The following is an 18,729-nucleotide window of genomic DNA, read 5'->3' as shown; positions in this document are numbered from 1 at the left end:
GATTTGGTCTTTTGACCTTTCACAGAAGAAAAAACTTTGGCCAGAGTTGGGTGAGTGAGGAGATCAACATCTGAAATCACCATTTAGCTTTTTATTTGCACCACTGACCCATAGAATCTATATACTTGATCTCCCTTTATAGTGAATGATTACTTTTCAAAAAGATACGGTGGCCAGGTGCAGTGGCTCACACTTGTAATCCCAGCACTTTGGGAGGCCGAGGCAGGCCGATCACCTGAGGTCAGGAGTTTGAGACCAGCCTGGCCAACATGGCAATACCTGCTCTCTACTAAAAATATAAAAATTAGCCGGGCATGTTGGTGGGCACTTGTAATCTCAGCTACTCAGGAGGCTGAGGCATGAGAATCGCTTGAACCCAGGACTCGGAGGTTGCAGTGAGCCGACATCATGCCACTGCACACTGCAGCCTGGGTGATAGAGAGAGACTCAGTCTCAAAAAAAAAAAAAAAAAGATACTGCATTTCAGTCAGAGGTTGGAAGAAGCTAATTAGAGATTAAGAAAATTAAAGAATTTGTTTTTTAGTCCGATTTCTACTTCATTCACAAAAAGAGCTATTGGGGGTATGCTGTCCTTTTGTTTCAAGCGGGTCAGGGCTCAGGCAGCCCAGCTCACAATGGGGCTGCCATGTAAAGGGTTAGATGAGGGCCTGTTCACAATAATGAGTTACATTTCCTTTGGGATCTTTTCCTCAGTATAGGGACCTCCAAAAGAAGTAGTAAACCAGAGATGCCTTGCTGAAGCATGAAGAGCCCGTTGCCTTTAGGACATCGAACCATATTCCCAAAGACCAGTTAGCTGAAACTGCAAGGACCATGCCAATGAGTTCCTCTGAAAAGAGTGTGCAAAATAAGGCAGAAAGGCACAAAGGCTGTTGAGAGAAAACACTGTAGATTTAAAAAAAAGTTCCTTGTTATTCGGAGAGCAGACACTTCTTCCTAGTTCCTTGTGTCTTGATTGCAAGGCGCATTTGTCTGACTTTAGGTTATGGTTCTGGGGATGGGAGGAGAAAGGAAACACCTGTGTGGTCCAACAATGGCTATTCCTTTGACAGGAAGTGTTTTGCAAAGGTCACTGCAGATCAGCTATGGGAACTCTGTTTATACCAGTGAAAGCTGGCTCCATTAGAAGCTGAATTTGGACTGTGATACAGCTCTGTACGGTTTTACCCTTTCTGAAATATTACAGATTTGGTTTTAAAATATTTTATGTTTTTTTAAAAAGTTACTTTAGTTAATTGAAAATATATTCATCACTTTCAAACTCTAGATTACATAGGATACTCTATCATCTGTCTAGTATTAAAGACTCTTCCTGGAAATAAGAGGAAATCATTCAAAAAGGGTTTTTCCTCTGTCCTGAAGTAGTTCAGTTTTTATTGATGGTTGAGGATAAAATAATCTTTAAAAAAAGTTTCATCCACTTCTGGGCATGTCATGACAAATGGGCTTATCTGAAGCATTAGTTTGACTTTTTTTTGTTTGTTTTTTGTTTTGGGACGGAGTCCCTCTGTGTTGCCCAGGCTGAAGTGAAGTGGCGCAATATCAGCTCACTGTAACCTCTGCCTCCAGGGTTCAAGCAGTTCTGCCTTAGCCTCCCGAGTAGCTTGGACTGCAGGCACCCACTAGCATGCCCGGCTAATTTTTGTATTTTTAGTAGAGATGGTGTTTCACCATGTTGGCCTTGGTGGTCTTCTGACCTCAAGTGATCCTCTCATCTAAGCCTCCCAAAGTGCTGGGAATTACAGGCGTGAGCCACTGCACCCAGCCTGGTTTGACTTTCATTGGTACTTTTACTTCTTTTAAGTACATGAAGTAAAAAATATTAAGATAAAGGAAACAAAATAATTCCTAATTAACATATTTATAGTGTGGAAAAAGTGCTAGAGGTGCTTGCCAGTTCAATAAAATTGCCTGCCCAGAATGTGTTTTCTGTTTATTGAGGTGTTCTTAAATTCAGTCATCTTTACTACTAGCTATTATCTTCATGGGTCCCTGACTGGCCTTGGCATAACTGTACTGCTAGGGGAATAGTTCTCGGAGTGTCATTTTATGTATTGGATTTTATTCTGATTTGTTTTCCTCTCTGAAAGCTGGTTGTTGTTATTTGTTTTTTTCCATCTTAGGTGGTGGTTGACACGGCACAGATTGAAAATAAAGAAGCCTATGCCCCCCAGATCAGTTTAGAAGGCTGTAGAATCGTGGTTCAAGTCCCATCCACATGGTAATGTGCCTCTTACTTTAAATGGAGCCTAAGCGCTGATTGACCTTTGCACATCTTTGAAATGATGGCTTTGTTTCGAACAGTCCCTATGCTAGCTGACATGATGAGTCTTGCTGCATGTGCAGGTTTATGGGCAGCAGTGGTATGTTAGTGGCATGTGTCATGATTATTAGTCTATGATGAGGAAGCCAAGACGTCTGAAAAATGGTCTCATTGACCATAATATAACTAAATGTTATATAATCTTGGATCATAATCAGCAGTATTATCTTTGTTACTGAGTCTACAGCTTTTAAACATAGTATATCATTTTCTCTAAGTTACCCAGTATTCTCTAAAGCTAAGTAGAGAACACAGAATTTTTTCTCCTCTGTTCCAGCTACAACCCTGATGATCTTGAGCTCATGTTATGACACACCCAGTCTTATTTATTTGTTTGTTTGTTTGTTTGTTCAAGAAGGAGTCCTGCTCTGTCGCCCAGGCTGAAGTGTAGTGGCATGATCTCAGCTCACTGCAACCTCTACCTCCCTGGTTCAGGCACTCCCCCTACCTCAGCCTCCCCAGTAGCTGGGATTACAGGTGCATGCCACCACGCCTAGCTAATTTCTTTGCATTTTTAGTAGAGATGGGGTTTCACGTGAAACATGTTGGCCAGGCTGGTCTTGAACTCCTGACCTCAGGTGATCTGCTTGCCTTGACCTCCCGAAGTGCTGTGAGCCGAGAGCGTGCCATTGCACTCCAACAGGGCGCGGTGGCTCACGCCTGTAATCCCAGCATGTTGGGAGGCCACGGCAGGTGGATCACGAGGTCAGGAGTTCAAGACCAGCCTGGCCAAGATGGTGAAACCTCGTCTCTACTAAAAAATACAAAAAATTAGCCGGGCACAGTGACATGCCCTTATAATCCCAGCTACTCAGGAGGCTGAGGCAGGAATTGCTTAAACCCAGAAGGTGGAAGTTGCAGTGAGCCAAAATTGCACTACTGCATTCCAGCCTGAGTGACAGAGCAAGACTCCGTCTCAAAAAAAAAAATAAGAGAAGGAAAGAAAATGTAACAGCCAGGTGTGGTGACTCACACCTGTAATCCTAGCACTTTGGGAGGCCAAGGCAGGCTTTTGAGACTTGTGATTAGGAGGCCTGAGGTCAGGAGTTTGAGACCAGCCTGGCCAATGTGGTGAAACCTCATCTCCTCTAAAAATACAAAAAATTTGCAGGGCATGGTGGCAGGTGCCTATACTCGCAGCTAATCAGGAGGCTGAAGCACAAGAATTGCTTGAACATGGGAGGTGGAAGTTTCAGTTAGCCAAGATTGCACCACTGCATGCCAGCCTGGGAGATAGAGCAAAACTCAATCTCCAAAAAAAAAAAGAAAAGAAAATATATAATTTCACCTAATATTCAGAGACAAAGTAAAGAAACCATATGGGGCTGGGTACGGTGACTCATTCCTATAATCCAGCACTTTGGAAGGCTGAGGCGGGCAGATCACCTGAGGTCAGGAGTTCAAGACCAGCCTGGCCAACATGGTGAAACCCTGTCTCTACTAAACATATACAAAAATTAGCCGCTTGTGGTGGCATGCGCCTGTAATCTGAGCTACTTGTGAGGCTGAGGCAGGAGAATTGCTTGAGCACGGGAGACGGAGGTTGCAGTAAGCCGAGATTGTGCCACTGCACGCCAGCCTGAGGGACAGTGTGAGACTCCATCGCAAAAAAAAAAAAAAAAAAAAAACCCCAAAACACCCGTATGACGTCATTTTGCCCAGAATGTTGTTAAATTGTTTTAGAATAACAATACTAAATATAGTGACAATACTAGTTTGAGCCAGACTGTGAAAACAGACAAAGAGGTTGTTGAGTAGAGAATAAGTACATTTCTGGAGGGCAATTTAGTACATCATAAGCCCACCTTGGCCTCTCAGAGTGCTGGGATTACAGGCGTGAGCCACCACTCCCTGCCCTGAATTCTTAAATTTTTCCAGTTCAAGCTGCAATTGGAAAATGTTAAAACTTAATCAGAGTTCTCATTTTGAAGGAAACAGTTTGAACTTTTGGATAGTTGGGTGAATATAAACAGCCCATGTGAAAATGGCTAACACTTCGGTTTATTTTGAAAACTCTCTGTGGGGTTGATTTCCTTTGTAACTCATAGCATCCCCGCGGAAAAGACCTTATAGACTGTGATTCCTTGCCGAGGCTCCATCTGCTGGCTGCTTTTGGTAATTTTGCAAAATTTTAGTTTTTTTGTTTCTTTCAAATTACAAAATACTGTATGTGCTTTTTGGGAAGAACACAAACAGAAATGATTGCTTTACTCCACCTGGAGAAAAAGGAAATTGTTAGCAAAGCAAGTCAATAATTTATTATATGCTGCCAGATAAGGTTTTTTCCGAAGTATACCTTGTTTTTAAACAATCACATTTTTTGTATTTTTTTTTTTTTATAGTCCCCCAAGTAGCTGGGACTATAGGTGCGCACCACCACGCCCAACCAATTTTTGTATTTTTAGTAGAGACGGGGTTTCACCATGTTGGCCAGGATGGTCTCGATCTCTTGACCTTGCGATCTGCCCACCTCAGCCTCCCAAAGTGCCGAGAGTACAGGCATGAGCCATTGCACCCCTAATTTAGCTTCTTAAGGGCATTTTATTCATCAGCTCAAGACCGATGAATAAAATAAAGATGCCAGTTTGTTGACTGTTGATTTTTCAGAAAGATAAATTATTATCACCAGGAGCGATAGTACTTTTTTCTGCATGGCCAACAAATGCTCTCCTAGTGGGCAAACATGAGAAGCCAAGTCACAATAAAAGCAAATGTGTCCTGATAATCAGTGATTCCAGGCAGAGAGAATTGGGTGCAATGACCCTTGGCCAGGCTCAGCTGCCAAGATTCTCTCTGACGAGTCCAAGGTCTGGCTGGGTACTGGCAGAGCTTGCGTTGTTGCTCACCCTTTCCCATGCCTCTGAGCCTGTCCAGCTCTCATTTCATTCTCTGATACATTTCTTCCCAAGTCAAAGACATGTTAGGGAGTACTGCTACCTCCTTGGGTGACTTTGCAAGTGTTGAGTTCACCATTTAGCTCCCAGAGTGCCCAGGATCTGGCAAACACCATCTTCCTAATAGACCTCTGATGCTCAGTTTTCCCTCTCAGAAAAGGGCTTTTGGCCAGACAAAGTGGCTTACACATGTAATCCTAGTAATTTGGGAATCTGAGGAAGGAGGATCTCCTGAGCTCTGGAGTTCAGGACCAGCCTGGGCAACATAGTGAGATCCCATTTCTACGAAAAAAATTTAAAAATTAGCTAGATGTGGTGGTACAAGCCTGTAGTCCCAGCTACTTGGGAGGCTGACATGGGAAGATCGCTTGAGCCCAGGAGGTCGAGGCTGCAGTGAGCTATGATCACACCACTGCACTCCAGCCTTGAGGATAGAATGGGACTCTGTCTTAAAAAAAAGTGTCAGAGGGTCCTCTTGGTGAAGGTGCCTTGAATGGACAGTGGAGACCCAAATGATGTGAAGCAGTTGGCCATACCAAGATCTCGGGCAAGAGAAGTTCAGGCAAAGGCAACAGCAACAACAAAGGTCCTGAGGTGTGGACAAACCCATCCAGGGAGCAAGAGAAGGTCTCATGGCTGGGACAAGGTCGAGGGCCTGGGCACAGAGGGCTTTGAGGTCTGTGGTGAGGGTTTAGATGTCACTTCAATCACGATGAGATGCCATTGAAGGGTTTTAAGCAGGGGAGTGATGTGTTCTGATTGGCACTACAGGAAGCTCACTTTTGGCTGCTGTATGAAGGATGGGCTTTGGAGGTACAGGAGTAGAGAAAAAGAGACCAGGTGAGAGCTTGGTCCTGAAATCCAGGAGTGGTGGTTTCCTGAAGCAGGGAGTTCATAAGCAAGGTGGTGAGAAGTGCTTAGATTCTGGATGTGTTTTAGAAGAGCTATCGGGATTCAGTGATGGACTGCATGCAAGATGTGAGGGAACTAGAGAGGATGTGTAAGTTTTGGGGTAGCCAGTTGTGTTGTTTACTTATTGGAGAAGTCAGCAGGAGTGTCTGAGAGTGTCTGAGCTAGCACAGACCCCACAGGTTAAGGGCTCCCCACTTCAGATGCCAACCACAAGTCCCAGGTTGTCACCTAGCTTCTAACCAATCGGCTATAAGTTAGGGGTTCCCATTACCTTCTCAGGTTTGATATTTTGTTGTAATGGCTCACAGAACTCAGTAAAACATTTAGTTACATTTATGGTTTATTATAAAGGATATTATAGCGGATAAAGATTAACAGCCAGGTGAAGAGGTCTATAGTGTGAGGTGTGTGGGATGGGGTCCTAAGCCTCCATGCCCATGCCAGGTGTGCCCCACACCCAGCACCTCAGTGTGTTTACCAGAGTGGAAGCTCTCAGAACCCCATGGTCTAAGGATTTTTATGAAGGCTTCGTCATATAAGCAAGTCATCTTGTTAGAACAGAAGACACTGTCACCCAGGAAATCTCAAGGGTTTTAGGAGCTCTGTATCAGGAACTGGAGGTAAAAACCAAATATATATTTCTGATATCACAAGATCTCAGACCCTTTTGCTTCCTCCTCCTCTTGTGGAGCAGTGAGTTCCAGTGTTCTCTCCATGTTCTTACAGTTACTGGATTTTTATTGGGTACCAGAAGTATATAAAAGTTGTAACCTTTTCTTTCTTTTTTTTTTTTTTTAAAGATGGGGTTTCACCCTGATGGCCAGGCTGGTCTTGAACTCCTGACCTCAGGTGATCCACCCACCTCGGCCTCCCAAAGTGCTAGGATTACAGGCGTGAGCCACTGTGCCCAGCCAAAAGTTGTAACCTTTTCTATGAGACCTGCTTGAAAGACCTTTGCAGAGAAGTTCAGCCAATGCTAATGCAGTCTACTTTGTGCCTAGGTGTCTGAAAGAAGACCCTGCTACCATGTCCCTGCTGCAGAGAAGCCTTGATCCTGAGAAGACCTTGGGTCTGGTGGACGTGCTCTACACAGCTGTACTGGACCTAAACCGCTGGAGGGCTGGAAGGTTGGTGTAAGTGCTGGTCACTTGAATTGTCTGTGGTTTGCATTTAGATGCATACAGGGACAGTGTGACCATGCACAATTTCATGTGTGCTTGTGTCACTGATAGTATGTGGTATTGTAAATAAGGCAATAGGTTTTTAATTATTCTGAAAACAAAAGTTACCTAAGTAACTTTTGTTTTCAGAATAATTAAAAACCTGCAGAAAAGTGGCAAGAATAATACAAAGAACTGCTCCATGCCCTGTACCCAGATTCTCCAATTTGCTAACATTTTTGCCTTCCTTTATTTTGTCATTTGAGAGGAAGTCCATCAAGAGGACTTTTAACTGAACTCAGATTCTCCTTCTGAATTAAGAACAGAGAAATGTTTAGAAAATTTACTTATGTCTTTTAGAATTTTTTTCAATCAGTTCTCTCAGGTTGCTCTCAGCCCCTGTCCTCCAAGCACAAAGCTAGCCTCTGTGAGTTGCATCCCCACAGCTAGCCATGCTTTCCCGTCTTGTGCCATCATTAGAGGGTTCTACTCAATCACACTCCTCAGGCCAGAATCCTAGCAGAGCTTCCACAGTCCTGTGTTAGACACTAGATTTCATACTCTCCAAACCCCTGGGTGTTCATTTATCTATAAAATAAGTGAACCTGATACCAACCAGAGAGATTTTTCTTGCTCTCAATGCCATTCTTTTTTTTTCTCAATGCCATTTTTAAATACAAAGAGGTCCATTTCATTATTTTATATATTTATCTTTTTTTTCTTTAAATTTCTGTTTAAATAGGGAGCAAGCTTTACCCTGTATACAGATCCAGTTGCAAAGGGAGATCTGTGATTTTGGGAACCAGGCTGACCTGCCTTCTGGAAATGGAAACAAATCTTCAGGTGGCCTGCAGAAGACATTCTCCAAACTGACATCCCGGTTCACCAAGAAAGCTTCATGTACCAGCTCTAGCAACAGCACAAATTATTCCATCCAAAATACCCCTTCCAAAAACATCTTCATAGCTGGATGTTCAGAAGAGAAGGCCAAAATGCCTGGCAATATTGATACAAGGTTACAAAGCATTTTGAACATTGGTAATTTCCCCAGGACTACCGACCCTTCACAGTCAGCTCAGAATTCCAGTAATACAGTGGCCAATGGCTTTCTCATGGAGAGGCGTGAGAACTTCCTGCATGGAGATGATGGCAAGGACGAGAAGGGTATGAACTTACCAACTGATCAGGAAATGCAAGAGGTGATAGATTTTCTCTCAGGCTTTAACATGGGCCAGTCACATCAGGGCTCTCCGTTGGTGACAAGGCGTAATTCTGCTGCCACAGCCATCGTGACTGAGCAGAAGGCAGGAGCCATGCAGCCACAGCAGCCATCACTGCCTGTGCCCCCTCCACCACGGCCACCCCAGGCTGGGGCACATACACCTCTGACACCCCAGCCAGGACTGGCACCTCAGCAGCAGTCCCCAAAGCAGCAACAACCTCAAGTCCAATACTACCAACACCTACTCCAGCCCATTGGACCGCAGCAGCCCCAGCCCCCGCCCCAGCCTCGGGCACCTGGGAAATGGGTACCTGGTTCATCCCAGCAGCCAGCGCAGACCGTTGGAGCAGGTTTGTCTCCTCTTGGTCAGTGGCCTGGCATATCTGATCTCAGTTCTGACTTGTACAGCTTGGGTCTGGTGAGCAGCTATATGGATAATGTGATGTCGGAGGTTTTGGGACAGAAGCCACAGGGACCTAGAAATAACACCTGGCCAAACCGTGACCAAAGTGATGGAGTCTTTGGAATGCTGGGAGAGATTCTCCCTTTCGATCCTGCAGGTATGTGAAGCCTCCCACCCTTTGCCCAGTGTCAACAGCAAACACAGCTTCTGAGGTCTTCCCAGGGCCTGTCTGCTGCAGCCTTACTCGTGAAGGTGAAATCACTTAATCCCCCTTTACAACCCTTTCTTACTGTGGAGGCGTGTATGGGACAGATCTAGCAAGAGTGGGAAACAATGGTGAGAAAGGAGCTGAGAACATGAGTGGTCTATTTTTCTTACTTTATAGAGAACAGAATTGAGGCTAAGAGAGGTTACTTGAAAAGCTCAAAGTCCCATAGTTCAAGTGGGCTCCAATCTAGGCCAGCCCACTCCTGGAAGCCAACGTGAACAGCCCTCTTCGGGGTGCTTTTTTCTTGACTGTATAACCTGTTCTTTGCGATGCTTTTTTTTTTTTTGCCTAAACTCTAGGACCTATGAAAGGTGGCAGACACCCTTTTGCCTTTATAGAATACAGCTTCTCCTGGCCTAAACAACGAAAATACTACCATAGTCATCTTAAGAAATTAGAGAAGGAATTTACAAACAACAAACTAGGAGGAGGAATTAAGGGGGGAAAGCCAAAAATAAGTAAATTAAAAAGAAAAATATAGTAGAAATTGCAAATAACTCTAAAAGAAGGATCTTTGGAAGACCAATAAAATGTCTAAGCCAATTTATTCTAAGCCTGATTAAGAGAGAACAGAGAGAAACAAAATTAGGAAATATAAAGGACACATGGCTGGGCGAGGTGGCTTACGCCTATAATCCCTGCACTTTGGGAGGCTAAGGCTAGTTGATCACGAGCTCAGGAGATCGAAGCCATCCTGGCTAACATGGTGAAACCCTGTCTCTACTAAAAATACAAAAATTAGCTGGGCATGGTGGTGTGCACCTGTAGTCCCAGCTACTCGGAAGGCTGAGGCAGGAGAATCACCTGAACCCGGGAGGCAGAGGTTGCAGTGAGCCGAGATCACACACTGCTCTCCAGCCTGGGCAACAGAGCAAGACTCCGTCTCAAAAAAAAAAGAAAAAAGAAAAGACATTAAAAACACTTTAGTGGCTCATGCCTATAATCCCAGGACTTTGAGAGGCTGAGGCGGGAGGATCACTTGAGGCCAGGAGTTTGAGACCAGCCTGGTCAGCATCACAGAACCCCCATCTCTACTAAAATTTAAACAAAAAGTTAGCTGGTTGTGGTGGTGCTTGGGAAGCTGAGGCAGTAGGATCTCGAGCCCAGGATTTTGAGGCTGAAGTGAGCTATGATCATGCCACTATACCCCAGCCTGGACAACAGAGAGAGATCCTGTCTCAAGAAAAAAAAAAAGCACCTTAAAACATTACCATCTAAGACTTAATAGCAATACATTTGAAAATTCAGCAGAAAATGGATTCTTTCGTAGTAAAATAGGCATTACAAAGTTATACCAAGAAGTGGAAAACCTGGGCAGTCACGGTGTCCTACGCCGGTAATTCCAGCACTTTGGAAGGCTGAGGTAGGTGGATTACATGAAGCCAGGAGTTCAAGACAAACCTGGCCAACATAGTGAGACCCCCATCTCTACAAAAAATAAAAAATTAGCCAGGTGTGGTGGCACATGCCTGTAGTCGCAGCTCCTCAGGAGGCTGAGGTGGGAAGATTGCTTCAGCCCAGGAGGTTGAGGCTGCAGTGTTCCGGCCTGGGCAACAAAGTGTGAAACTCTGTCTTTAAAAAATAAGTAAATAGGCCGGGCGCAGTGGCTTATGCCTGTAATCCCAGCACTTTGGGAGGCCGAGGCGGGTGGATCATGAGGTCAGGAGATCGAGAACATCCCTGCCATGGGGAAATCCCGTGTCTACTAAAAATACAAAAAATTACCTGAGCATGGTGGTGCGTGCCTGTAATCCCAGCTACTCAGGAGGCTGAGGCAAGAGAATTGCCTGAACCCAGGAGGCGGAGGTTGCGGTGAGCCGAGATCGCGCCATTGCACTCCAGCCTGGGTAACGAGCAAAAGTCCGTCTCCAAAAAAGAAAAAAAAAAAAAAAAAAAATTGGCCGGGCGTGGTGGTGCGTGCCTGTAGTCCCAGCTACTCAGAAGGCTGAGGCAGGGGAATCACTTTAATCCAGGAGACAGAGATTGCAGTGAGCTGAGATTATGCCACTGCACTCCAGCCTGGCAAAAGAGCAAGATTCCATCTCAAAAAAAAAAAAAAAAAAAAAGTTAGTAAATAAAGACTATCTGCCAAAAGCTAAAATAGTACCTTATATAATAAGACAAAAATCATTTTAGTTAATATCAGGACTCAGAAAAGGGCAGCTGTTATCACCTGTAGCATGTAACTTTGTCTTAGACTTGACAGCAAATGCAGTAAGACAAAAAGCAAATGAAATAAGTGGTTTAAGCTTTGGAAAATGATAGATTAAGCAGAACATCTTTTTGGTGATAACAGAATTGAAATCCCCCTCCCCGCCAAAAATTCTAAAATTAGCAAGAGAATTTGGTAACATACAAACTTTTTTCTCTAATTAATTTAGCAAAAGGCATATAGAAGTAGAAAATATATCTCATTCACAGGGAGTACTATGAAATGTTACAGACAAGTATAGCAAATATTTGTACAAGTAAATCACCACCAGAAGAGGAGATTCTTTGCTGAAACACCTCAGCACTAATCATTATGGGAAGGAAGTTAATGCTGGGGTTAACACTCCTTTTTTTTTTGAGACGGAGTCTCGCTCTGTTGCCCAGGCTTGGAGTGCAGTGGTGTGGTCCCCGCTTACTGCAACCTCTGCCTCCCGGGCTCAGGTGATTCTGCCTCAGCCTCCTGTGTAGCTGGGACTACAGGTGCGTACCAACACACCCGGCTACTTTTTATATTTTTTGTAGAGACGGGGTTTCTCCATGTTGGGCAGGCTGGTCTTGACCGCCTGACCTCAAGTGATCCCACCCACCTCAGCCTCCTAAAGTGCTGGGATTACAGGTGTGAGGCACCGTGCCCAGCCATTGTTCGTGTCTTCTGAAAATTCTTTATGCCACTGCTCCTGCTGTCTGGTGCTTGCTCCCCTTGGGTGGATGGATGTAGGAAATCCTTGTACCTACAGCCCTCAGCCACAAGAAGGGTAAACACCTCCACCCTGCTAAGAAACAGAAAGGCCACTGGCTGCCACCCACTAGTGTGGGCACAGTGTGTTTTCTCAGTTGGTCATAAATGGTCTGTACATTTTTTGACTGTCTTGTAAAACTAAATCCAGAGTATAAACAGTATTTTTCAGAATTTTGTCATATTTAAGGCCAGGCACAGTGGCTCACACCTGTAGTCTCAGCACTTTGAGAGGCTCAGACTGGCAGATTGCTTGAGGCCAAGAGTTCAAGACCAGCCTAGCCAACATGGCAAAACCCTGTCTCTACCAAAAATAAAAAGAATTAGCCAGGTGGCCCAGGTGCGTTCGCTCACACTGTAATCCTAGCACTTCAGGAGGCCAAGGTGGGCGGATCACCTGAAGTCAAGGAATTTGAGACCAGCCTGGCCAACATGGTGAAACCTTGTCTCTACTAAAAATACAAAAAGATTAGCCAGATGTGGTGGCACGTGCCTGTAATCCCAGCTACTCAGGAGGCTGAGGCAGGAGAATCTCTTGAACCTGAAGTGGAGGTTGCAGTAAGCCAAACGCGCCATTACACTCCAGCCTGGGCAGCTAAGAGAGACTCCATTTCAAAAAAAAAAAAAAATTAACCAGGCATAGTGGCACACACCTGTAGTCCCACCCACTTGGGAAGCTTAGGCACAAGAATTACTTGAACCTGGGAGGCAGAGGTTGCAATGAGCTGAGACTGTGCCACTGCACTCCAGCCTGGACAACAGAGTGAGACCCTGTCTCTAAACATTTTTTTTTTTTTTTTGAGACAGAGTCTTACTCTGTTGCCAGGTGCCAGGCTGGAGTGCAGTGGCATGATCTCAGCTCACTGCAGCCTCCGCCTCCCGGGTTCAAGCAATTCTGCTTCAGCCTCCGGAGTAGCTGGGACTACAGGTGCACGCCACCACGCCCAACTAATTTTTGTATTTTTAGTAGAGACGGGGTTTCACCATGTTGGCCAGGATAGTCTTGATCTCTTGACCTCATGATCCTCCCGTTTCGGCCTCCCAAAGTGCTGGGATTACAGGCATGAGGCACCGTGCCCAGCCTCAAAACAAATTTTTTAAATAAGTAAGAATGTTACCATATTTGATCTCTGAGTCCTGTACACCTCTTAGGTTTTTAGACTACAAATCCTACTGTTTTCCTTTTGTGTGTTCCTTTCTGCCCCTAAGGTCCATGGTATAGCTTTCTACAGACCCTGCCCAGAGGGCATAAGGTCTGCATAGCTCTTATTGCAGATTAAGGAGAGGTACTCCTCTGGACAGAATTAGAGAGGGCGCCATCTACTGCCCCTGTCTGGATAGACAAATTCAGTATGGGCTGGGGGTCAGGAGACAGGACAGTTTGATTGAGATCATCTTGTTACAGTGCTCTAAGAACATGCTGATAATGGGATTGTCCCCTTGTAGCCTCCCTAATTTTAAGCTAAAAAATGCATTGCTGAGTCATATTTGATTTGTGATTCATAGATGCTTTCCTGCCATATGTTTTTGTTTGACACTTTATCTAAACGCCACCTGTGCTTTTCTCCTGTTTGTACTGCCTGCATATCCCATTCAGCACTGCCAGTATGTTTCCAGCCACCTCTTAAAGCATTCTGAAGTTTGATTTTATTCTTTGCCACACTTAGGATGTTCACATGGAATGAGCAAGTGTCCTGTCCAAATAGCCAGGAAAATACTAGATCAAACTTTGGCTCAAGTGGGAACAGCATATATCCTCTATCTGGCTGACCCCAGTGCTTTGATGCTTTGTTAACTTTCAGGTTATCAGTTTGGCCAAAGTCATCATCTGATTTTCTAAGTTGTTGGCTAATGACTCGAGGTAGAGAGCACCAAGACACTGGACTTTTTTTTTTTTTTTAAGATAGGGTCTGGCTCTGTCTCTCAGACTGGAGTGCAATGGCGCAATCTTGGCTCACTGCAGCCTCTACCTCCTGGGCTCAAGTGATCCTCCCACCTTAGCCTCCCAAGTAGCTGTGACTACAGGTACATGCCACCACACCCAGCTAATTTTTTTTTTTTTTTTGAGACGGAGTCTCATTCTGTCGCCCAGGCTGAAGGGCAGTGGCGCAATCTCAGCTCACTGCAACCTCTGCCGCCTGGGTTCAAGCAGTTCTCCTGCCTCAGCCTCCCAAGTGGCTGGGATTACAAGTGCCTGCCACCACAACCAGCTAATTTTTGTATTTTTAGTGGAGACAGGGTTTTACCACGTTGGCCAGGCTGGTCTTGAACTCCTGACCTCGTGATCCACCTGCCTCAGCCTCCCAAAGTGCTGGGATTACAGGCATGAGCCACCATGCCCGGCCCACACCCTGCTAATTTTTGTAGAGATGGGGTTTCTCCATGTTGGCCAGGCTAGTCTCGAACTTCTAGGCTCAAGTGACCTACCTAGCTCAGGCTCCCAAAGTGTTAGGATTATAGGAGTGAGCCACTGCACCTAGCTGATGCTGGAAACTTTTTTTTTTTTGAGATGGAGTCTTGCTCTATCACCCAGCCTGTAGTGCAATGGCTCACTGCAACCTTGCCTCCCAGGTTCAAGTGATTTTCCTGCCTCAGCCTCCCGAGGAGCTGGGATTACAGGCGCCCGCCACAACATCCGGCTAATTTTTGTATTTTTAGTAGAGATGGGGTTTCACCATGTTGGCTAGGCTGGTTTTGAACTCCTGACCTTGTGATCTGCCCACCTCAGCCTCCAAAAGTGCTGGGATTACAGGCATGAGTCACCGTGTCTGGCCAAAATTTTTTAAGTAATTAGTATTTGTCGGCCGGGCGCGGTGGCTCACGCCTGTAATCCCAGCACTTTGGGAGGCCGAGGCAGGTGGATCACGAGGTCAAGAGATCGAGACCATCCTGGTCAACATGGTGAAACCCCGTCTCTACTAAAAATACAAAAAATTAGCTGGGCATGGTGGCGCATGCCTGTAATCCCAGCTACTCAGGAGGCTGAGGCAGGAGAATTGCCTGAACCCAGGAGGTGGAGGTTGCAGTGAGCCGAGATCGCGCCATCGCACTCCAGCCTGGGTAACAAGAGCAAAACTCCGTCTCCAAAAAAAAAAAAAAAAAAGTAATTAGTATTTGTCTTAGCCATGGGTAAATGAAACCAGTTTTCTCTCTTTTTTGTTTCTTTCACACTTAGCCTGCCTCTGTCCTAGGCATAGCCCTTCCTGACAGCCCCAGCACACACCGTACCCCAGCCTCAGCCCTAGGTGCTGCAAGTCCCATCTCCCCACAGTAGGGTGCTGGGTACAGCCTGCAGCCCACACTGTGGGGCACAAGCCTGGCAGCTCCTCACTACCTTTTATTGTATGTGTGACCAGCATGTCAGCAGAGCGTAAGCAAGGACCAAGAGGCCGGTTTGTCCCCAAACCCCGTTTGTTCCTTTGTCCCAATGCAGTGGGGTCAGACCCAGAGTTTGCACGCTACGTGGCAGGAGTGAGCCAGGCAATGCAGCAGAAGCGGCAGGCCCAGCATGGTCGCCGGCCAGGCAACCCCCGGGGCAACTGGCCGCCTATGGATGACACCCATCGGACGTGGCCTTTCCCCGAGTTCTTCACAGAAGGGTGAGTGCCGGCTACTCCAGGGAAGCCAAATTTGAGACCCAGGTGTCCCTGGTGGGAGGGGCCTGTGAGAAGGGGGGGCTCCTTGGCCTGTGTACACTTCAGGCAGTTCAATTCCACGCCCCCAAGTGAGAGAGTGACAAGGGATTAAATCTTTAGGGATCAGAGTCATATGGCTGTTAGATGTCACCTGATGTGATGTATCCCTGTGAACATGCCATTGGTATACATTCATGATTTTCAAAACAGACTCTTCAGCCCTAGACAAGGCTCTTACATGATGGTGCTTGTGAGCTAAATGCTTTATACTAAAATGAGTGTGGCTGCGAAGCCCACGTGACTTATGCAATGCTGTCATATCCTACAAAAAGCAAAGGTATATGGTTCAGATTCTAGTATATTGAGAGAATTGTGAATTTTTATCATAAAGACAACTGGGGATTTTTCACATCCATATTGCTACCTGGTTAATAAATCTGGATGACTAAAGACCATCTCAACTTTTTGTTTTTCACTTGTTAATGATTTTTTTTTTACATTTTTTTTTTTTTTTTTTTGGATGGAGTCTTGCTCTGTAGCCCAGGCTGGAGTGCAGTGATGCAATCTCAGCTCACTGCAACCTCCGCCTCCCGGGTCCCGGTGCAAGCAGTTCTCTACCTCAGCCTCCCAAGTAGCTGGGATTACAGGCACAAGCCACCATGCCCAGCTAATTTTTGTATTTTTTAGTAGAGACGGTGTTTCACCATGTTGGCCAGTCTAGTCTCTCCTGACTTGTGATCCGCCTGCCTCAGCCTCCCAGAGTGCTGGGATTACAGGCATGAGCCACTGCACCCAGCTTTTTTTTTTTTTACTTATTAAAATGTTTTTTCTTCAACTTTTATTTTAAGTTCAGGGGTATATGTGCAGGATGTACCAGTTTGTTGCATAGGTAACCATGTGCCATGGTGGTTTTCTGCACAGATCATCCTATCACCTAGGAATTAAGCCCAGCATCCTTTAGCTATTCTTCCTGATGCTCTCCCTCCCTTGTTTTTTCTAAAACAAATTTCATATACAAACCACAGGCTTCTTAGAGGAATAAAGGAAAGTGATGAATATGTATTACTTTTGAAATAAGGCAAAGGAGGAAAACCTCACATTTTAAGAAGGGAGAGACAAGAAACCACTATTTGGTTATGAGATGAATGCAGGGTAAGGACTGTCCTTTGAGGGTGGGGTGGAGGGTGATGGGCCTGCAGGAGGCCCTGGCCCAGCTTCTCTCTTCGGCTTTCAGGGATGGCCTGCACGGTGGCTGGTCAGGTGCTCAGGGAGACTCTGCCAGCTCGAGTGATGAGACGTCCTCAGCCAATGGGGACAGCTTGTTCTCCATGTTTTCAGGGCCTGACCTCGTTGCTGCTGTCAAGCAGAGAAGGTATGAAGGGATTTCTAAACCAAGGTGGGGAGAGAGGGGCATGTGATCGCAACGCATGGCTCACTCCCTGGGAAAGCCAGGAGCCCAGTCACCCCCAGTCTCCCTGTGTGAGAGGGGAGGGGCTCTTCCCGCAATGCCTGGCTGAAGCCTCTAAAGAGCACCTGCAGGAAGCGGTTTCCACAAGGAAGAGCCAGCCTCATCTTGCGCAGCCTCTGGGGCCACCACTGTGACAGGCAAGGGTGGATTTGGGAGACAGGGGTGGCCCTTTCTGTGGGAAGAGCAGGCCCTTAGTTACAAGTTCTAATCTGGACTCACCAACAGGCTCTGCAACCCCAGACAAGGGGCTGTCCCTCTCTGACCATCAGTCTCTTTATTAAAAGATGGACAGGCCGGGTGCGGTGGCTCACGCCTGTAATCCCAGCACTTTGGGAGGCCGAGGCAGGCAGATCATGAGGTCAAGAGATCAAGATCATCCTGGCCAACATGGTGAAACCCTGTCTCTACTAAAAAATACAAAAATCAGCTAGGCATGGTGGCACGCACCTGTAGTCCCAGCTACTCAGGAGGCTGAGGTAGGATAATTGCTTGAACCCAGGAGGTGGATGTTGCAGTGAGCCGAGATCACACCACTGCACTCCAGCCTGGCACCTGGTGACAAAAAAAAAAAAAGATGGACAAAATGACTTCTGGATGGCATTTCAAAGTTGGAAAAAATAGTAATGTAGCATATTCAGACCTAAGAAGGTTTTCAAAAGTAGTCACAAAAATTAAAATGGGCTCTGAACTAAGAGGAGAGTTTAGTTAGAAATAAGTAGAGAAACTGCTGTGGATATGAGAAAGCAAGGTCAGGTCGGGGTGGCAGACTGAGGGCCATGGGTGGGAGTGGAGGGTACACAGGCCTCCCAGGCACTTGAAGCCATGCTGTGGAGCAGAACAGGAGGCCAGGTTACATGGTCCTTGCAGGACAGGACAGGCTGCATCAGATAGGCAATGGGGAGCAGGTGGGTGAAGACAGAAGGGTACTTGCACAGAATTGTAGTGGGGGTGGTGGCAGTGACCAATCGCTAGCACACATTCAGCTGTTTTCTGTCCACACTTGCAGTCCCAGCTACTCGGGAGGCTGAGATGGGAAACTAACTTGAGCCTGGAAACCTGAGACTGCAGTGAACTGCGTATGTGCCACTCTAGCCTGGGCAACAGAGTGAGACGGTGTCTCAAAAAACAAAAAAATCATGTCAGGTTAGGTTAGGTGCTTTGAAGGAAAATAAAGCAGGGTTTGAGGCCGGGCGTGGTGGCTCACGCCTATAATCCCAGCACTTTGGGAGGCCAAGACGGGTGGATCACAAGGTCAAGAGATCGAGACCATCCTGGTCAACATGGTGAAACCCTGTCTCTACTAAAAAATACAAAAATGGCCGGGCACGGTGGCTTACGCCTGTAATCCCAGCACTTTGGGAGGCCGAGGTGGGTGGATCACGAGGTCAAGAGATCGAGACCATCCTGGTCAACATGGTGAAACCCTGTCTCTACTAAAAATACAAAAAATTGGCTGGGCATGGTGGCGCGTGCCTG

General features: G+C 46.1%; 1 protein-coding gene across 5 annotated transcripts in view; it reads left to right on the top strand.

Moving 5' to 3' along the window:
* GARRE1 (granule associated Rac and RHOG effector 1) overlaps positions 1–18,729 on the top strand; it is an 86,587-nt gene that overhangs the window by 62,548 nt on the left and 5,310 nt on the right. For 3 of the 5 annotated variants that reach the window (XM_021676564.2, XM_012438523.2, XM_012438533.3), the window contains exons 8-12: positions 2,145–2,242; positions 7,152–7,283; positions 8,053–9,092; positions 15,584–15,749; positions 17,020–17,157. In XM_021676564.2, coding sequence (XP_021532239.1) covers positions 2,145–2,242; positions 7,152–7,283; positions 8,053–9,092; positions 15,584–15,749; positions 17,020–17,157 — 1,574 coding nt within the window. The remainder of the gene's footprint in view (positions 1–2,144; positions 2,243–7,151; positions 7,284–8,052; positions 9,093–15,583; positions 15,750–17,019; positions 17,158–18,729) is intronic. The other 2 variants (XM_021676565.2, XM_021676566.2) reach the window with 2 other exon arrangements.

This window comes from Aotus nancymaae, unplaced genomic scaffold, assembly GCF_030222135.1.
Source record: "Aotus nancymaae isolate 86718 unplaced genomic scaffold, 86718_ANA_hifiasm-v0.15.2.pri h1tg000028l, whole genome shotgun sequence".
NCBI classification, from domain to species: domain Eukaryota; kingdom Metazoa; phylum Chordata; class Mammalia; order Primates; family Aotidae; genus Aotus; species Aotus nancymaae.
This window is presented reverse-complemented; position numbering and strand designations above follow the sequence as displayed.